Raw genomic sequence first — 15,709 nt, 5'->3', positions numbered from 1 at the left:
TCAGCTGGTATAATCTTTGTTTTCTGAATAAGATTAAACATTACTTCTGTATAGGCCAAAGAATGGTATTAACTATTTTTTAGAAAACTATAATTTTTTAAAACTTCTGATCTCTGAGTGCTCCCACAAGAAAAAAACAACAACATGTATCTCAAGAGTATATCTCAGGATCATGTTACTTTAGATATAAAAAGATAAGCACTGCGTATTAGGAGTATAGGTAAAAACATTTTTCCATGTTGTGAAGCATTTTACCAAAGGTATTTGTCATTAATGTAATTCTTATTTCAAATTACAAAATTTCATTTTATGAATACTTAACTACTTAAATGACTATATAAGGGGTATTCTTTTATTTTCAGGCATTTACGTGGAAAGAAATCTCAGGCCCTTGTTCTTCTAAGGAATAAATCAAACTATTTTTGAGTTCTTTTGTATTTATTTGTATTATTATTCTTTGTAGTCAATGTGAATTGTTTTGTGCTTATTGAAAGTCTCTGCTAGTTGCCATGAGACTAACAGTTACTAAATGTAATTTCATGATCAGATGTAATTACAATATCTTTTTATTTGCATTTCAGTATTTTCAATAAAAATGCAAGCTAATTCTACTTTTTAGTATTTTATTCTTGGCGAATTAAGGGACTCTTTGCACTTGTTTTACTTGAACATTCAGAGAGGTTTTTTTTTTTGGCATAAATATAATTTTTTCTACTATATTCTTGCTGTGTCTAGAGTTTATGAGTAGGCAGAACTGAAAGAATTGCCAATACTTTTCAGCTACGGTCATCAGGTACTGTAAGACCTCAGCCCACCTTCTGCCAGGTGCACGTAAAATCTAGTATTACAGTAGATTCACCTACTGGTTCTGCTAAAAGCCAAGTGATGGCTGAGCCAGATGATACCGTGTAGTAAAATAAGACCCGGTCTTATATTAATTTTTGCTCCAAAAGACGCATTAGAGCTGATTGTCCGGCTAGGTCTTATTTTGGGGGAAACACGGTAGGATGATACAATCTTGGGAGCATACTGGCGCTGTCACAAGTCTTATTTTGGCTGAGATTTAGGAGGGGGAGATGATTGAATTTCAAGTGAATACTAAATTGTGTACAAGGGGAAATGGCTTATGTGAATAAATATTTCTGTCATTTATAACTGTCTGGAAAAAATAGGCTTATTTCTTTATTAATCAAGTGAAAATTTGAAAGCTATCATATCCAGAAAAGATATTTGGGCTCTAGATTTCTTACATGTCAAAAGCTGTTGCTAATAATTCAAAATCTCATCAAGTTCAGGTTTTATTTTACAAGCTCATTCATTAGCCTTCTGTTACTTTCGCCATATTCTTCTTGGGTCTCTTTAGGTCACCTTTTTCAAGCCCACAGTCTTTTTTAACTACTGTACTGCTTAAAATCATGGTGCCCAAATTTTGATCTTCAATTGAGACATGTTTTCTAAGTTTTTGGCCTGCATGTCACTGAAGCAACTCAAATCCAACATTGAGTTCTTCCTCCCACAAAACAAATAATTGTGTTTTCTAAGACCTGCCTTGGTAAATGGTTTTTATCATCTGCCTAGAATCTGAAATTGACGTGATTGGCTTTTGCAGTTTTGTCTCCTTCCTTTAGCTAATTAGTCACTAAGCTCCCTTCGTTCTAACTCATACTTGTTTCTTAATTTTTTCTTTCTTCTTTTTTACTGCTATTTTCTTAATTCAGCAACGTCTCCCTCTTTTAAAATTTGTTTAAAATTTTAAACATAAAAGTGCATAATGAAGTCTGATATGTAATTATAAAATAAACATCCATTTATCTAGCACCTTTGAAATACCCCCTCCATCCACCATCTCTTCCCTGTCATCTCCCTATTTCCAAGTGTTCTTTCCTTTGTCTTCTGCTTGTATACACTCTAAATTGCGCACACACACACGCACGCACACGCACGCACACTCTCTATATATGTATATATATGTATTTATGTATATATGTGTACACACACACACACACACACCTTCCCTGAACTACATATTGATGTGCTCTTCAGTCTTGCTGTGTGCCTTATTTTCATCCCTAGTACGAGTATATCATTCACTCTGTTTAGTGGAGTGGTTGATGATCTTACGCATGCCTGAAACCCTTCAGTGTCTTACAGCAGCTTGATTTCTTCTTACTACTTAATACTGGTGATCTGGCTTTTCTGTCTCTTTTGCCATACTTCTTTCTTACACTCCAGCTTTAATCTGAACTGCTTTGTTATTACTCCTACACTTTTCCCATTCACTGTCTAGTTCATTCCTACCTTTAAAGACATCTCTAGCATTACTGTTTTGGGGAAACTTTGTTCCATCTGTTCCTCCTCCTTTTTCTCCTGTGACACTCTGTATGTATTCTGTAGCATTTTATCACTGTAGGCTGATACATTGTGGGCTAATGCTGCTTTTTTCTCCCGTTTCTCATATGGTATCAAGTAACTACCGTGTTTCCCCCAAAATAAGACTGGATCTTAATATTAAGTTTTGCTCCAAAAGACGCATTAAGGCTGATGTTCAGGGGATGTCATTCTGAAAAATCATGCTAGGGCTTATTTTCTGGTTAGGTCTTATTTTCAGGGAAACATGGCAGTGGGTACTCAGTAAATATTAAATCACCAGATGAATTTCCACGTCTGTTCCTACCTTGTGTACACTAATGTTTACTCTTTGGATGATCTCAAATTTGAATATTAACTCTGAAAATATTCTCTGTTTTCATACTGAACTATTTATGGTTTCCAAATCACATCATAGTCTTCCTCCCCTCCATGTGTTGGCACATGGTAATCCTTCTTTCTGGAAAGCTCCTTCCCATTTTTTTCTATCTGAAAAACACTTCATTTTTGAGCCCATTTTCATGTTCCCATAGCATGGTACACTCATACCTCTAGTTAATTGCTATAAATCTTTGTATGTCTGAGTCTGTTACTGGACTGAGTCCCTTAAGAGCAGAAATGTTTCCATTTACATCTGTATTCCCAGTGTCTAACAAGTGCATGTACTATGTGTCTACTCAGGCAGAGTTAGAAGAATGGATATATAGATTTTAAATAAGATTTTTGTGTCTCTTCACCTTCCCATCAAAATCCACAGCAGATGTTCATAGAGAACTTGGCATAGCAATAAATGTTTTCATACTGCCAGTAGCAACATTTTCTAACTGCTTACAGAAATACAGCATTAAATTAAAAAGGGAAAGTGCAGCTGTTTCTATTTACAGATAGTTCAAATCTTTAATAGAAGAAAGTAGGTTATATTTACATAAATATAATGTAATAAACAGAGAAAACAGGATACAAACTAATGCTACCTTAGTTCAGTGGCTTTCCAAATATTTTTGCTTGTGTATTCTCTAAATAATTTTGGAAAGCAGTGTACTCTTTTGCATGCTTTTAAGTTGATGGCGTCTGAAATTTTATTTTGTCAAGCGTTAGATAGTTACAAAGGATTTGGTTTCTATATTGTGATTGTTTTACTTTCATGAAAACCTTGAAGTTTTTGCTTCTTAATTAAAATAAATTTGTTCCTGTACATTCCTTTGACAATCATCTTGTTTCTTAATTATAATTCTGTGATATAAATAAGGCACGGGGTTTTGCTGTTAATATCCGGCCTGGAAGAAGTAAAGCACAACCTCCTTCAGTATTTCTTACCAAATTTGATTTGCTTTACTCATAAGGGACTTTCTCTTAGGATTAATGCATTCTTGAATTGGCTTCTCCCTGTCCCCCAAAGTTTTTTATACTCAAGTAAATGCCCTATAATAAACTGGGATGGCTGAGAAAAATACTTTTCTTTGGTAAAGTGGGAGAAAATTGTGAAGAAAGAAAGAGTTGATTCAGGAGAACTTGCAGAATACAGAGTTTTCTGAGGTGAATCAGTTTCAGGAAAGAGTAGTTGAAGATTTGAAGTTTGTTTAAACAAATTCTTTTTGTACCATGGACCCATTTGACAATCTAGTGAAGCCTGTGGACCCTTTCTTAGAGTAACATTTTAGGGTCAGCTTGTCAATTTCTACAAAAGCCCCTGGTATTCTGGTTGGATTGCCTTGAGTCTATACGTCGATGGAGAGAATTGACATATTAACAGTATTGAGTCCTCCAGTTCATGAACACAATCTTTTCATTTATTTGTCTTCAATTTTGTCAGAAATTTTTTTGTTGTTTTTGTTGTATAAGTCTTGCATATCTTTTTAAATTTATCCATAGGTATTTTATAACCTTAAAATGGTATTTTTGAAATTTCAATGTTCAGTTGTCTGTTTCTAGTACATAGAAAATAGTCTTTTTAAAATGTACTGTTCTTGTATTTTGCCACCATGCTAAACGCACATATTAGTTCTAGTAGCTTTTTTATAGATTTCTTCTGACCTTCTATGTACATGATCATGTCATTTAGGAATAAAGAGATTTACTTCTTCCTTCCCAATCTGCATGCCTTTTATTTTGTTCTCTTTATTGTTTTGGCTAGGCCATCCATTAGAATATTGAATCGAAGTGGTAAAAGTAGATATCCTTACTTTGTTCCCAAACTTAGGGAGAAAATGATCTTTTATCTTAAATGTAATACTAGCTGTAGGTATTCAAATATGCCATTGATCAGATTAAGGAAGTTCCTTTCTGTTCCCAGTTTGCTGAGAGTTTTTATCATGAATGGGTATTGAATTCTGTCGAAAATTTTTATTGCCTTTAGTAAGATGATTTCTTTTCCCCATTATTCAGTTAATATGATGAATTACATGGATTGACTTTTGAGTGTTAAATCAACCTTGCATTCCTGAGATAAATCCCATTTGTTTGTGGGCTTGCATTTGTTGAATTTGATGTGCTAATAATTTTGTTAAGGATTTTTCCATGTTGATAAGGGATATTGCTGTTCAGTTTTCTTTTTCTTTTTTTTTTTTTTCAGTGTACAATTCTGTATTACATCATCTATAAATCCCATTGTGTGTTCACCACCCAGAAGTTTTCTTGTTATGTCATTATTCAGTGTTGGAATCAGGGCAATACAGACTCTGTAACATGAAACGGGCCATGCTCTATTCTCTTCTGTTTTCTGGAAGAGTTTGTATGGACCTGGTATTATTTTTTCTTTAAATGTTTGATAGAATTCAATAGTGATACCATCTGAGCCTGGAGTTTTCTTTGTGATAAGGATTGTAATTATGAATTGAATTTATTTAATACAGCATTATTATTCCTTCTTGAGTCAATTTTGGTAGTTGTTGCTTTCAAGGAATTTACTATTTCCAAGTTGTTGAATTAATTGGCATAAATAAGATCGTTATATAACACCTTATTTAGAATCTGTAAGATTTATATAGAATTAGAATCTATACTATTTCCTCTATTTCTAATATTAGTCATTTGTATCTTCTTTTTTAAGCTAATCTAATTCACCTTTATTAGGGGAAATCATACATGTTTATCAAGGTAGGCTTCATCATTGCAGGTACAGGCAGCAACATTTCGGCACACGCAGTCAGGACACATGGCTATACATATATCCCATGTTCAAAAATGACGGTCCACTCCTGGGTGGAGATTTTAGTATTATAATGAGGCATAATTAGGAAAGTTCATGAGGAGGTCACTGGAGGGTCTTTCAGGTTGCTCCAGCTGGTTCAGGCAGTTTCAGCTGGTTCACCCCCTGGTCTTGCGAAACATCCTGGGCTTGTTTCTACTCCGCCATCTTGACCAGAACCTCATGTGTGTCTTCTTTTTTAAGATTTTCTTAATGTAGCTAGAGGTTTATCTTTTTAAAAAAACAGATTTGGGCTTTATTGATGTTTTTTTCTCTTTTACTTCTCTATCAGAGTATTAAATTACATTAAATTTAGTCTGTTTCATTGATTTCTTCTCTTCCTTCTTTCTACATATTTTGAGTTTAATTTTTTTTTCTCTTTTTCCCCCCCAGCTTCATAAAGTGGAAGCTTAGACGATTGATTTTGGACTACCCCCCCCCCAATATAAATATTTAAAGCTACAAATTTCCCACAAGCACTGCTTTACTTATATCCCACAGATTTTTTTTATGTTCATTCTCTTCAAAATATTTAAAAATTTTCACTGTGGTTTCTTTTTCAGCCTGTGGGTTATTTAGAAATGTTGTTAAATTTTCAAGTATTTTCATTTTTTTCCTAGATATTGATTACTGATTTCTAGTTTAATTTCATTGTGGTAAAAGAACATATATTTCAGTAGTTTTAAATATGTTGAGATGTATTTTATGGCCCAGTATATGGTCTGTCTTAGGGAATGTTCCATGTGTACATGAAAACAAAATCTTCTGTTGTGGAGTGTTTTAAGTCAGATTGTTTGACAGTGTTTTTCAGGTCTTCTGTATCCTTACCGAGTTTTTGTCTACCTTGATCTGTATATATCCATCTGTTACTGAGAGAGGACCCATGAAGTCTCAACTTTAATTGTGGATTTGTCTATTTCTTCTTTCAGTTCTATCAGTTTTTGCTTTATTTATTTTGAAGCTCTCTTACCGAGTGTGTACACAGTTAGGTTTGTTATGTCTTCTTGATGAATTAACAACTTGATCGTTATGAAATCCCCCTCTTTGTCTTGAAGCCTATTCTGTTATTAATATACTAGCCACTCCATCTTGGTATATTTTCACATTCTTTTACTTTTAAATCATTTTGTAAAGTGATTTTAAAGTAGGTTTCTTGTAAGCAGCAGATAGTTGGGTCTTGCTTTTTTATCTAGTTTGACAGTCTCTGCTTTTTAATTGGAATTTAAAATCATTTACACTTAATGCAGTTATTTAAATGGTTAGATTTTAAATCTATTTTGATATTTGTTTTCTATTTATCACATTTGTTCTTTGTGCCTTTCTTCCTCTTTTCTTACTTCTTTTTGTATTCGGTTTACTTTAGGGTTCCATTTTATTTCCACTATTGGCTTTTTAGCTATATCTTTATTATTTTAGTTATTACTCTAGGGCTTATAATATGTCTTTAACTTGCTGCAGTCTACCTTCAAATGATGTTATGCTACCTCACATAAGAATATTTCAGCAATAAACTTTCATGTCTCCTCTCCTGTCCTTGGTTTGTTTTGTCATTTTTTTACTTAAGCACATTACACTTTTGTTAATTTTACTTTAAATGATCTGCTATCTTTTAAAGTCAACATGAGAAGTGTTTTTTATATACCCACATAATTTTTATTTCCAGTATCCTTCATTCCTTTTGTAGATTGAGATTTCCATCTGGTTATCTTTTTCCTTCTGTTTAAAGGACTTCCTTTAATATAGTACCAATCGGTTGGCAACAGATTCTCTCAGATTTTGTTATTCTAAAAAAGTCTTTATTTCACATTTATTTTTTGAAGTATTTTCCCCCAGGACTTACAGAATTCTAGGTCAGTAATTTCTTTTAGGACTCATTCAGTTGTTTTCTTGCTTGCAGTTTCTAATGAGAAGCCTTGGGAAAATTCTTATCTTTGTTCCTCTCTATATAATTTGCCTGTTTTCTCTAGCTACTTTTAAGATTTTCTCTTAATCACTGATTTTTAGCTATTTGATATGACAGATCTAAGTATGGTGTTCTTTGTGTTTATCCTGCTTATGGTTCATTGAATTTCGTCGTGTTTTGTATAGTTTTCATTGAATTTGGAAAAATTTTAGCCATTGTTTTTTCAAGTATTTTTCTTCCTTTTCCCTCTTAATTTTGGGACCCAGTTATATATGTTAGACCATGATATTGTCACTGAGACTTTGTTCATTTTTTTTTTTTTCAGCTTTTTACTCTACAGGTTTCGCTACTCTCTTTTTCTTATACTGTAATTTATTAATTACATCATCTGAATTTTTTATTTGACATTTTCTTTTTTCATCTTTAGAACTTTCATTTGGGTTTTTTCCCCCCTTCTTCCGCCTCCCCCCGCCACACACACACACTCCAGTTCAAGCTGTAGTTTCTCAGTCTAGTTGTGTAGGACACAGCTCCCTGGCCCATGCTGGTGTTATGAGCCTTGCGCTCCCCCCCCCACCCCCCCACCCCCGGCTGAGGAAGTCGGTTGCTGGTGGTCGATCGGCAGCTCACAGCAGCTCTTGCTGCCGCGGCCACTCATGCTGGCCACAGGAGTGGCACAGGGTAGCCCACGGCAGCACACAGCAACCTGCGGCAGCCAGCGGCAGCCCACAGCTGCCCATGGCAGCTCACCGCAGCTCATGCCGACCTTCAGCTGCTCACAGCAGCCCAGCTCCAGGGAGAGCTGTTGTTCACAATCTTAGCTGTAGAGGGCGCAGCTCACTGACCCATGTGGGAATTGAACCAGCAACCTCAGCATTAGGAGCACCGCGCTCCAACCACCTCAGCCACTTGGCCGGCCTGGGTTTTTTTAATATTCCATTTTCTTTCATTATGTTCATGCTTTCCTTTAAGTACTTGCACATGATAGCTTTTTAATGCCTTGGTTAATTCTATAATCTCTCGTTTTGGAGTCTGTTTCTAGTGACTGATTTTGGTCTTGATTATGATCCCATTTTCTAGCTTCTTGGTGTATCTGATTATTGAGTGCATGTTGAACATTGTAAATATTATATTGTTTAGTATCTGAAAATTTTGTCTTTCATGACTATTGGGTTTTGTTCTGGTAGGTAGTTAAGTAATTTGTGATTAGTTTGATCGTTTGAGGGTTGCTTTTAGTTTGTTAGGGCTGATTTCGAGCAGCTTTTAATCTAAGAACAGTGTGTCCTACTAGTAAGGCATGGTCCTGGGATTTCTACTGAATGCCTGGAATGATCAATGAGGACTCTTTCTAGCTGGTGAGAAATTAAATGATTTGCAGCCCGGCGCAAACTCTGGAGCAATTCAGATCACAGCTCTGTAGTTGGTCCTTGCCTGAGCTGGTGCTGTTTCACACCACGCATGTGCATCTTAGTATTCAGTAAAGCATCAAGGGGACCCCTATGCAATTTTCTGTAGCTATGTTTCAGCAGAGTTTCTCTCTCTCTCTCTCTAAAAAAATTTCCCCCTTCTCTTTGAAATCCTCCCAGCCACCTCAGCATCCTTGATTTCAGTTTGCTTCCTCAACTTTTTAACTCAGCTAGACTGCTGCTTGGAATTCTGCTCTCTGGTCTGTAATTTGCATTGTGCCTCTTGGCAGAAAGCTGGGGCAGTCCTAGGGTTCACCTTAATTTGCTTTCTCACTGGGATCATATAGCTATGCTGCCTGTTCAGTGTATGAAATGTTTCCTATATATGCTTTGTCCATTTTGTAGTTGTTCAAAATGAGAGGGTACATTCAGTCTTTGTTCTTCGATTATGACCAGAAGTGTGTAAAATTTTAAAAGTATTTTGTGACCTACTGTTTGTGCATGTTTTATTGTCCTTCTGTCATCAGTTCTTTTCTTTTAGAAAATATTTTCAAATGATTTCATAGTTCAACAGCAATTTTAATGAACAGAACTTTTATAAAATACAAATTTATTGCTTAGTATAACATTAACTCCTTTCAACCATTTTTATATGGTTGTTTTTAGTGTGAAGGAAGATTCAGACACTTTACACCAGTGTAAGTCTTAAAGAGTCCAAGTTATACTCTTCTAGTTGAACAACATTCATGTCAGTGTCAAATGTGAATATGTCTTTCTCTCTTCCTGGGCTGTCACAATTGAAGTTGAGGGAGCAGTTTGGTTCCTATACTTATATTTGCATCCAAGTTATATTGGGTTCTCTAAAGACCAAACCAACATGTAGCTTTTATCTATAGGACTGTTTTGCTCATTGTTTGGGTATACTAAGCTTTTTGGACTAAATCATGAATGTTAAGTGCTTAAACAAGTTAAAAACAAGTGATCACAGCTCCCCTATCCCTCTGTTTCTAGGTAACTGTAGCCAGTATTGCAGCCATGGAGTCCATGCTTAATAAGTTGAAGAATACTGTTACAAAAGTGACAGCTGATGTCACTAGTGCTGTAATGGGAAATCCTGTCACTAGAGAATTCGATGTTGGTCGACACATTGCCAGTGGTGGCAATGGACTAGCTTGGAAGATATTTAATGGCACAAAAAAGTCAACAAAACAGGTAAGTTTTAATTGAGTCTAAGTGGAAAAAACACATGCTAGTAAGTACCATAAGGTGTGTGTATGCATGTTTATTTTAAGAAATGCCAAAAGTAGTGGGTTCTTTAGTTCTCTTTTCACCTAATGAAGTCTACAAAAACAAATGCTTCTAAACACACCCTGAATCTCCTGGTTATGAATATATTGTTTGATGTATCATCTCATAATTTTGCTTACTTAATAAATGTATCAGTTGAGCAAATGTGTATTTATTAAATATTATAAATCAGTTGAGCAAATGTGTATTTATTAAATATTAAAATAGATTTTAACATTTAGTGAAGTGTATGTTTTAGAATAAAAATTGTCATTTTCCTTTTCATATTTGTCAATAATAAGTTGTTGGTAAAAATACCCAGTTAAAATTTTCTGACATTGAAATGCATTCTTATTTAGTGCATTCTTACTCCCTTTTTTATTCTATAGCCTTCTAGGAAATAGACTTTTATAATATTCTTTTGTGTTTAATCTGATAGTTTTTACCATCATAATGGGATACATTTGTGGAGTATAATCAGTAATGTGTCTAAGGATATTGATTTCAAAGTTATTTTAAAACTAACTGTTCTTATAGTGAGGGGTAGTTTGAATGAGTTGTATTGTTTTTTTAAAATTTGATTTAAGAGACCAACAGGTGGTTCTTAGAAATGTGGAGGATCGTTAGTGTTATATTTTACTAATAGCTTTCTGTTAGAATTGTTAAAGATTTGAAAAAGTTTGCATACTTAAAACCTCTATAGAAGGATGTTCTTTAAAAAGAAAAGTCACCATTTCCAAAAGTACTTTTACTTCTCTGCAAGTGAAGCATTTGGATTGTAAGACTTAATGAGATTTATTACACATATTTTTCCAGTGACTGTAACAGTCATACAATTGTGAGTTTGTATTATTTGTCACTTTTTCAAAATCAGCTTATTTCCTACATAAGTATATTAAAGATTGAATTAGCTTTGATTATCCTTTTATGAAGTGGGAATCTTGGCCCTGTGATAGATTGCTGGTATGTGGTCTGTACCTGACCTATAAATCTGTCGTTTGGTTGGAAGTCTAAATCCAAAGTTGTTCTGTATTTTAAATGTTGATTGATTTGTCATTTTTGAACATTGTTTTTTCTTTCAATTCACCAAAAGCTCATCCACAAAATAAGTGATTTCTTGAGTATTGACTACTTACGTGTAAAAAGCCATTAATCAGGTCATAAGTTATGTAATGACCAACCTCCAACATTAGCACAAATTGCTTTTATAATCAATTATACAGGGGAAAATGAAAAAGCACCAAATTTACCAAATTTTGTGTTACTTATTAAGGATGTGGTAACATAATAGTGTTTTTGTCCTTAACCAAAAGCATTCTAGGTATTTGGGTTTTAAATAGCATTTCGTATGCTGACCTCTGATAATATTGGAGCTTCTGTTGCTGCTCATAGAACATGAGAACAGGCACAATTAATAGATAATTGATTAGATATTGCATAATAATACAGCAATTCTCAATTGCTAAAACTGGGTTTTCTTAGGAAACCTTACTACCATCCTCCCTCTCCCCCCAAAAAAATTTATTGCTTTGAGGAAAAAGGTAGTTTGGGAATATTTCAGTGCTCTCTATGAATATGGTTTTGAATTTTTTTCTTTGCCTCTTTCAGACCTCAGGGGTCAGACTTGATTATTCTGTCTGGCCCACTGGCTATTTCCTTAAGGAACAGCTAAGTCTCTAACTACTTTGGCATTGTAGCCTCATTTTGATTTCTCAACTATATGAAAAATTGTAATTCTTTCCCAGTTGCCTCATTTTTATTAAAAGGGAGTCATAGGTAATTTAGAGCTATGCTATCCAATATGGTAGCCACAAGCTACATATGGCTGTTTCAATTATTTAAAATTAAATAAAATTAAATTCAGTTCCTTAGTTCCACTGGTCACATTTCAAATGCTCCATAGCCACATGTGGCTAGGATTACCATATATGAAAATGAGAGAAAAATAATGGACAAGGGTACTCACCTTAGTCCTTTTTTACCCCATAAAGGAACATTGAGACTGAGAATATCTTTCTTACCATCTCAGCCTTTCTTGATCTAGCATACAGTGTACTTGATTGCAGTGGTGTTTTATAGCAGAATATATGATCTTAAATTTGACTCTGAGGTAGACACCAGATTAGGAACTTTGGGCTAGGAGATTCTCATACCTAGTTTTAATAGTTAAAAATACATGTTTTCTAGCTCAATATGACAGTGAAATAAGTCCTGTGATATTTAAGCCATTATACTTAAAGTTTGTTTTGTTCTCTTTCTCCTCAAATGCATTTCACTTTTTTTTACATAATCTTCAGGAAAAGTATCACAACATAACATTGTCCAAAAAACACAAAAAAACAAAACAATATTTCCAAGTTAAAAGAATCCTTATATAAGTAGTATTTCAGGTTTTGTATACCCTTTGAAAGATTATCTGTGTATTTTTCCTAGGGTTATTTCAAGTTCACTTTAGTACATGCTGAATTACAATTATAATTTTCAAATCATGTACAACTTTTGACTTTTTAATGTACATGTTTGAAGGCCTTTGAGAAGAGTAGTAATAACATGTACAGAACATCAAAAGTACGTATTTGTGAAACCTGAATGCAGCAAGATGAATTGGTAAATAAAAATGTACCTGTGTGGCTGGTAACTTCATTGTACCTGATTAGACATTTGTATTATTATTCTGGCCTTCTGCTTCCAAAAGTCAATTTCTGTTGGTTTTGAAAGACATTCTTTGAAGAAACACCTCATAATGAGTAATTTATGAAAGTGAAATGAAAGATTCCTGAGACTCTTTAAGACATTTTTTGCAGTTAAGTTCTTGGGACAATTTTGTATACAAAATAAACAATTAAGATTGTAAAAAGTTATTATTTGGATAAACTTAAGCGAATACAATATGCAAACATGTTGAAATGGCTAGATCTTTTAATGATACCTTATTAGCATTTGAAGATTCTATTTAGGCTTATGTATTTTTCAGTTTCTTTTTTGAGTGTTCGTTTATAAGCAGCTCTTTTAGTTCCTAGCCATTACTCTTTCTAGAATCTCAGTAGAGATGCTGAAGACATTTCAAAGTGACATTTGGGGAATAAAAATTGTGTCTCTTTAAATTTTGTAAATATAAACTTATTTTTAAGAACTGATACAATATAGTGCATAAATCATGAGTGTACAGCATGATGAATGTTCACAGTGGACACACTCGTGTAACCAACACCCAGATCAAGAAAACATTGCTAATACACGTGTCTTCTCAGGTACCCGTCCCCTCCCCTCCCCGACCACCACCACCACCTTCTCTCCAGGGATAACTGCTACCCTGTCCTTTGGGACTGCAGAATAATTTTGCTTGGTTTTGAACTTTATTTAAATGGAACCATGATGTGGACTCTTGTGTTTAGCTCCTTTTCCTTAAATGTTTGTTCATGAAATATATCTATGTTGTTGAACATAGTAGTTTTTCTTTTATTGATATATGTTATGAACATTTTTGTATGTGCCATTGACGTATATGACACATTACCTAGATAGGGTAAATGATAAGTTAGTCCTATATCAAAAGATACAGCTTCCATTTGGGTAAATATTAGTTTTTAGTATAATTTTGTTTAAAGCTAAGCTATTGAAAAAATATTTTTTAGTGGATAACTTTCTTTGCTAATATAGTTTAAAGAATACGAAGTGAATAAGTAAACAATAGAGTGCTAAATGTTACTTACATTCTGTTTTAGTGATTTTTGTATAAAAAAAGAGCCTCAAATTTTAATTAGAGTTAACAGTTGTTGAATTTTAAATGGAAGATATATTGATGATTGCACTACATTGTCTTTTCTGTATGTTTGGAAATTTTCATAATGAAAAGTTGAAAAATACTTTAATTCAAGATGATAATGAAAAGCTTCTAATAATTGCTTATTTTTATTGACTATCAGTAGGCAATAAGCGTCTGAGTGTTTTCTAGGTATATAGTATCTTCTGTGGTGACTACAGAGATATTTAAGGCATAGTTTCTTTCTTCAAGAAGCTTGTAATACATATAAGGTGGCAGGAGTTTTACACAAGTGATAATGTATTAGCAGAGTGGGTAGTCTAGTGAAGTAGTAGAAAGAAAACACAAATTAGAAATTGGATGTTAAGACTATCTGTTCTGATTAAAGATTTTGAGGTTCAGGCTGAGAGTTTTCTCTTAGGAAGTCAGTATGAGGCCCAAAGGGTTAGTTAATTAGTAACAACTTAGTTGAAATTGGTTCATTTTAATAAGTTCCAACTGATTGGAACAAAGAAAATATTTTTAAAGTAGTTGATAACCTATTGTGACCCATGTAGGAATCTTTCATCTTTGACCTAAAACAATAAATAAATGAGAAAATATTGCGTTGTTTCTTTCCTTTATGAACTGCAGTGTTCCTTCCTCCTTCAGAGTGGTAAAACTGCAAGAGCGCCAGCCATTTCATATGATCTTTTTTTTAAGATGTAAAACATCTTGAAAAAATAAACACATTTAAATTAGATGCACTTATAAAATGTGTTATAGCAGAACACTTACTAAAATAAGATTGTGAACATGAATAGTGAGATAGGAACCTGAACATCTAGGTCATTTGTTTTTAGTTCAAATTAACATTACATAACACTCTTAGCTCCTGGTTGTCTTGTGTCTCATAATGAGCAAAAGAGCTAAGATTATGTGTTTATATGTCAGTGCTCTTTAAAGTGCTCATTGAAATGATGGTTTTCCTGAAGGCATATGTCATGTTTTACTGGTGTGCTCCATATGTGTTGGCCCTGTGTTATTTCTGGGAAGACAGAATGGTGTATTGGGTAAGAATGTGGTCGCTCAAGTTTAACTAGTTTTAAATGTTGATTCTCATCTTACCAATTGGGAAGTCTTAGATAATACACTTATCATCTTCACAATCCCCTCATCTGTAAAGTAAGGATAATAACTTGTCTCATAAGATCGTTGTGAGGAATGGAATAATTCCTAAAAAGTACACAGATGTTTGCGGAATGGGATTTTAAAATTGAGTTACTAAATAGTCCCTTTATGTTACCATTTTTTTTGACACTCAATTGTCTAGTACCCTTAACTTATGTATTTATATATACATACAAGTATATACATACATATGGGAGGTGAAGGAGAGAGAGATTGCGAGCCTCCAACTTAAAACAAATTGTATTTGAGAAATGTACTGGCTTGAAATTCTGCAGTGAATCTCTGTTAGGTGATTAGGTTGCCAGGCTAACTCATGAAAACAGTAATCATAATGTGGCAAAAATAATTAGAGAACAGCAGTAAAATGGAAAGATACTGTCTTGGATATTCATAGTTTAGTAGTAGTAGATTTAATTAGAGGCTTTTGAAAGAGATTTGTGGAAATGCTGGAAGGTCCATTCAAAAATCTTTCAAAGAATTTTGGAAGGCTAGCATTCATTCTTTGCTAATTTTGCTTCCAGTTTCATCAGTTTTCTTTGCATTTAGGTTGGAGATGTAGCATCACTGATGTAGTTCCCAGTAGTAGTAGTATATCAACTATCAATAAGGCTATTTTTTGACTGATT

General features: G+C 33.9%; 1 protein-coding gene across 6 annotated transcripts in view; it reads left to right on the top strand.

Annotated features, from left to right (window-relative positions):
- Window positions 1-15,709, top strand: part of SCYL2 (SCY1 like pseudokinase 2) — a 54,089-nt gene that overhangs the window by 3,409 nt on the left and 34,971 nt on the right. For all 6 annotated transcript variants that reach the window (XM_019732110.3, XM_019732108.3, XM_019732107.3 and 3 more), the window contains exon 2: window positions 9,875-10,075. In XM_019732110.3, the coding sequence (XP_019587669.1) occupies window positions 9,899-10,075 (177 nt within the window). In that variant the 5' untranslated portion in view covers window positions 9,875-9,898. The remainder of the gene's footprint in view (window positions 1-9,874; window positions 10,076-15,709) is intronic.

Source organism: Rhinolophus sinicus, chromosome 1, assembly GCF_057876585.1.
Source record: "Rhinolophus sinicus isolate RSI-liver-muscle chromosome 1, RSI-T2T, whole genome shotgun sequence".
Lineage (NCBI taxonomy): Eukaryota > Metazoa > Chordata > Mammalia > Chiroptera > Rhinolophidae > Rhinolophus > Rhinolophus sinicus.
Note: the sequence above shows the minus strand (reverse complement) of the source record. Positions and strands in the feature narration are given on the sequence as shown.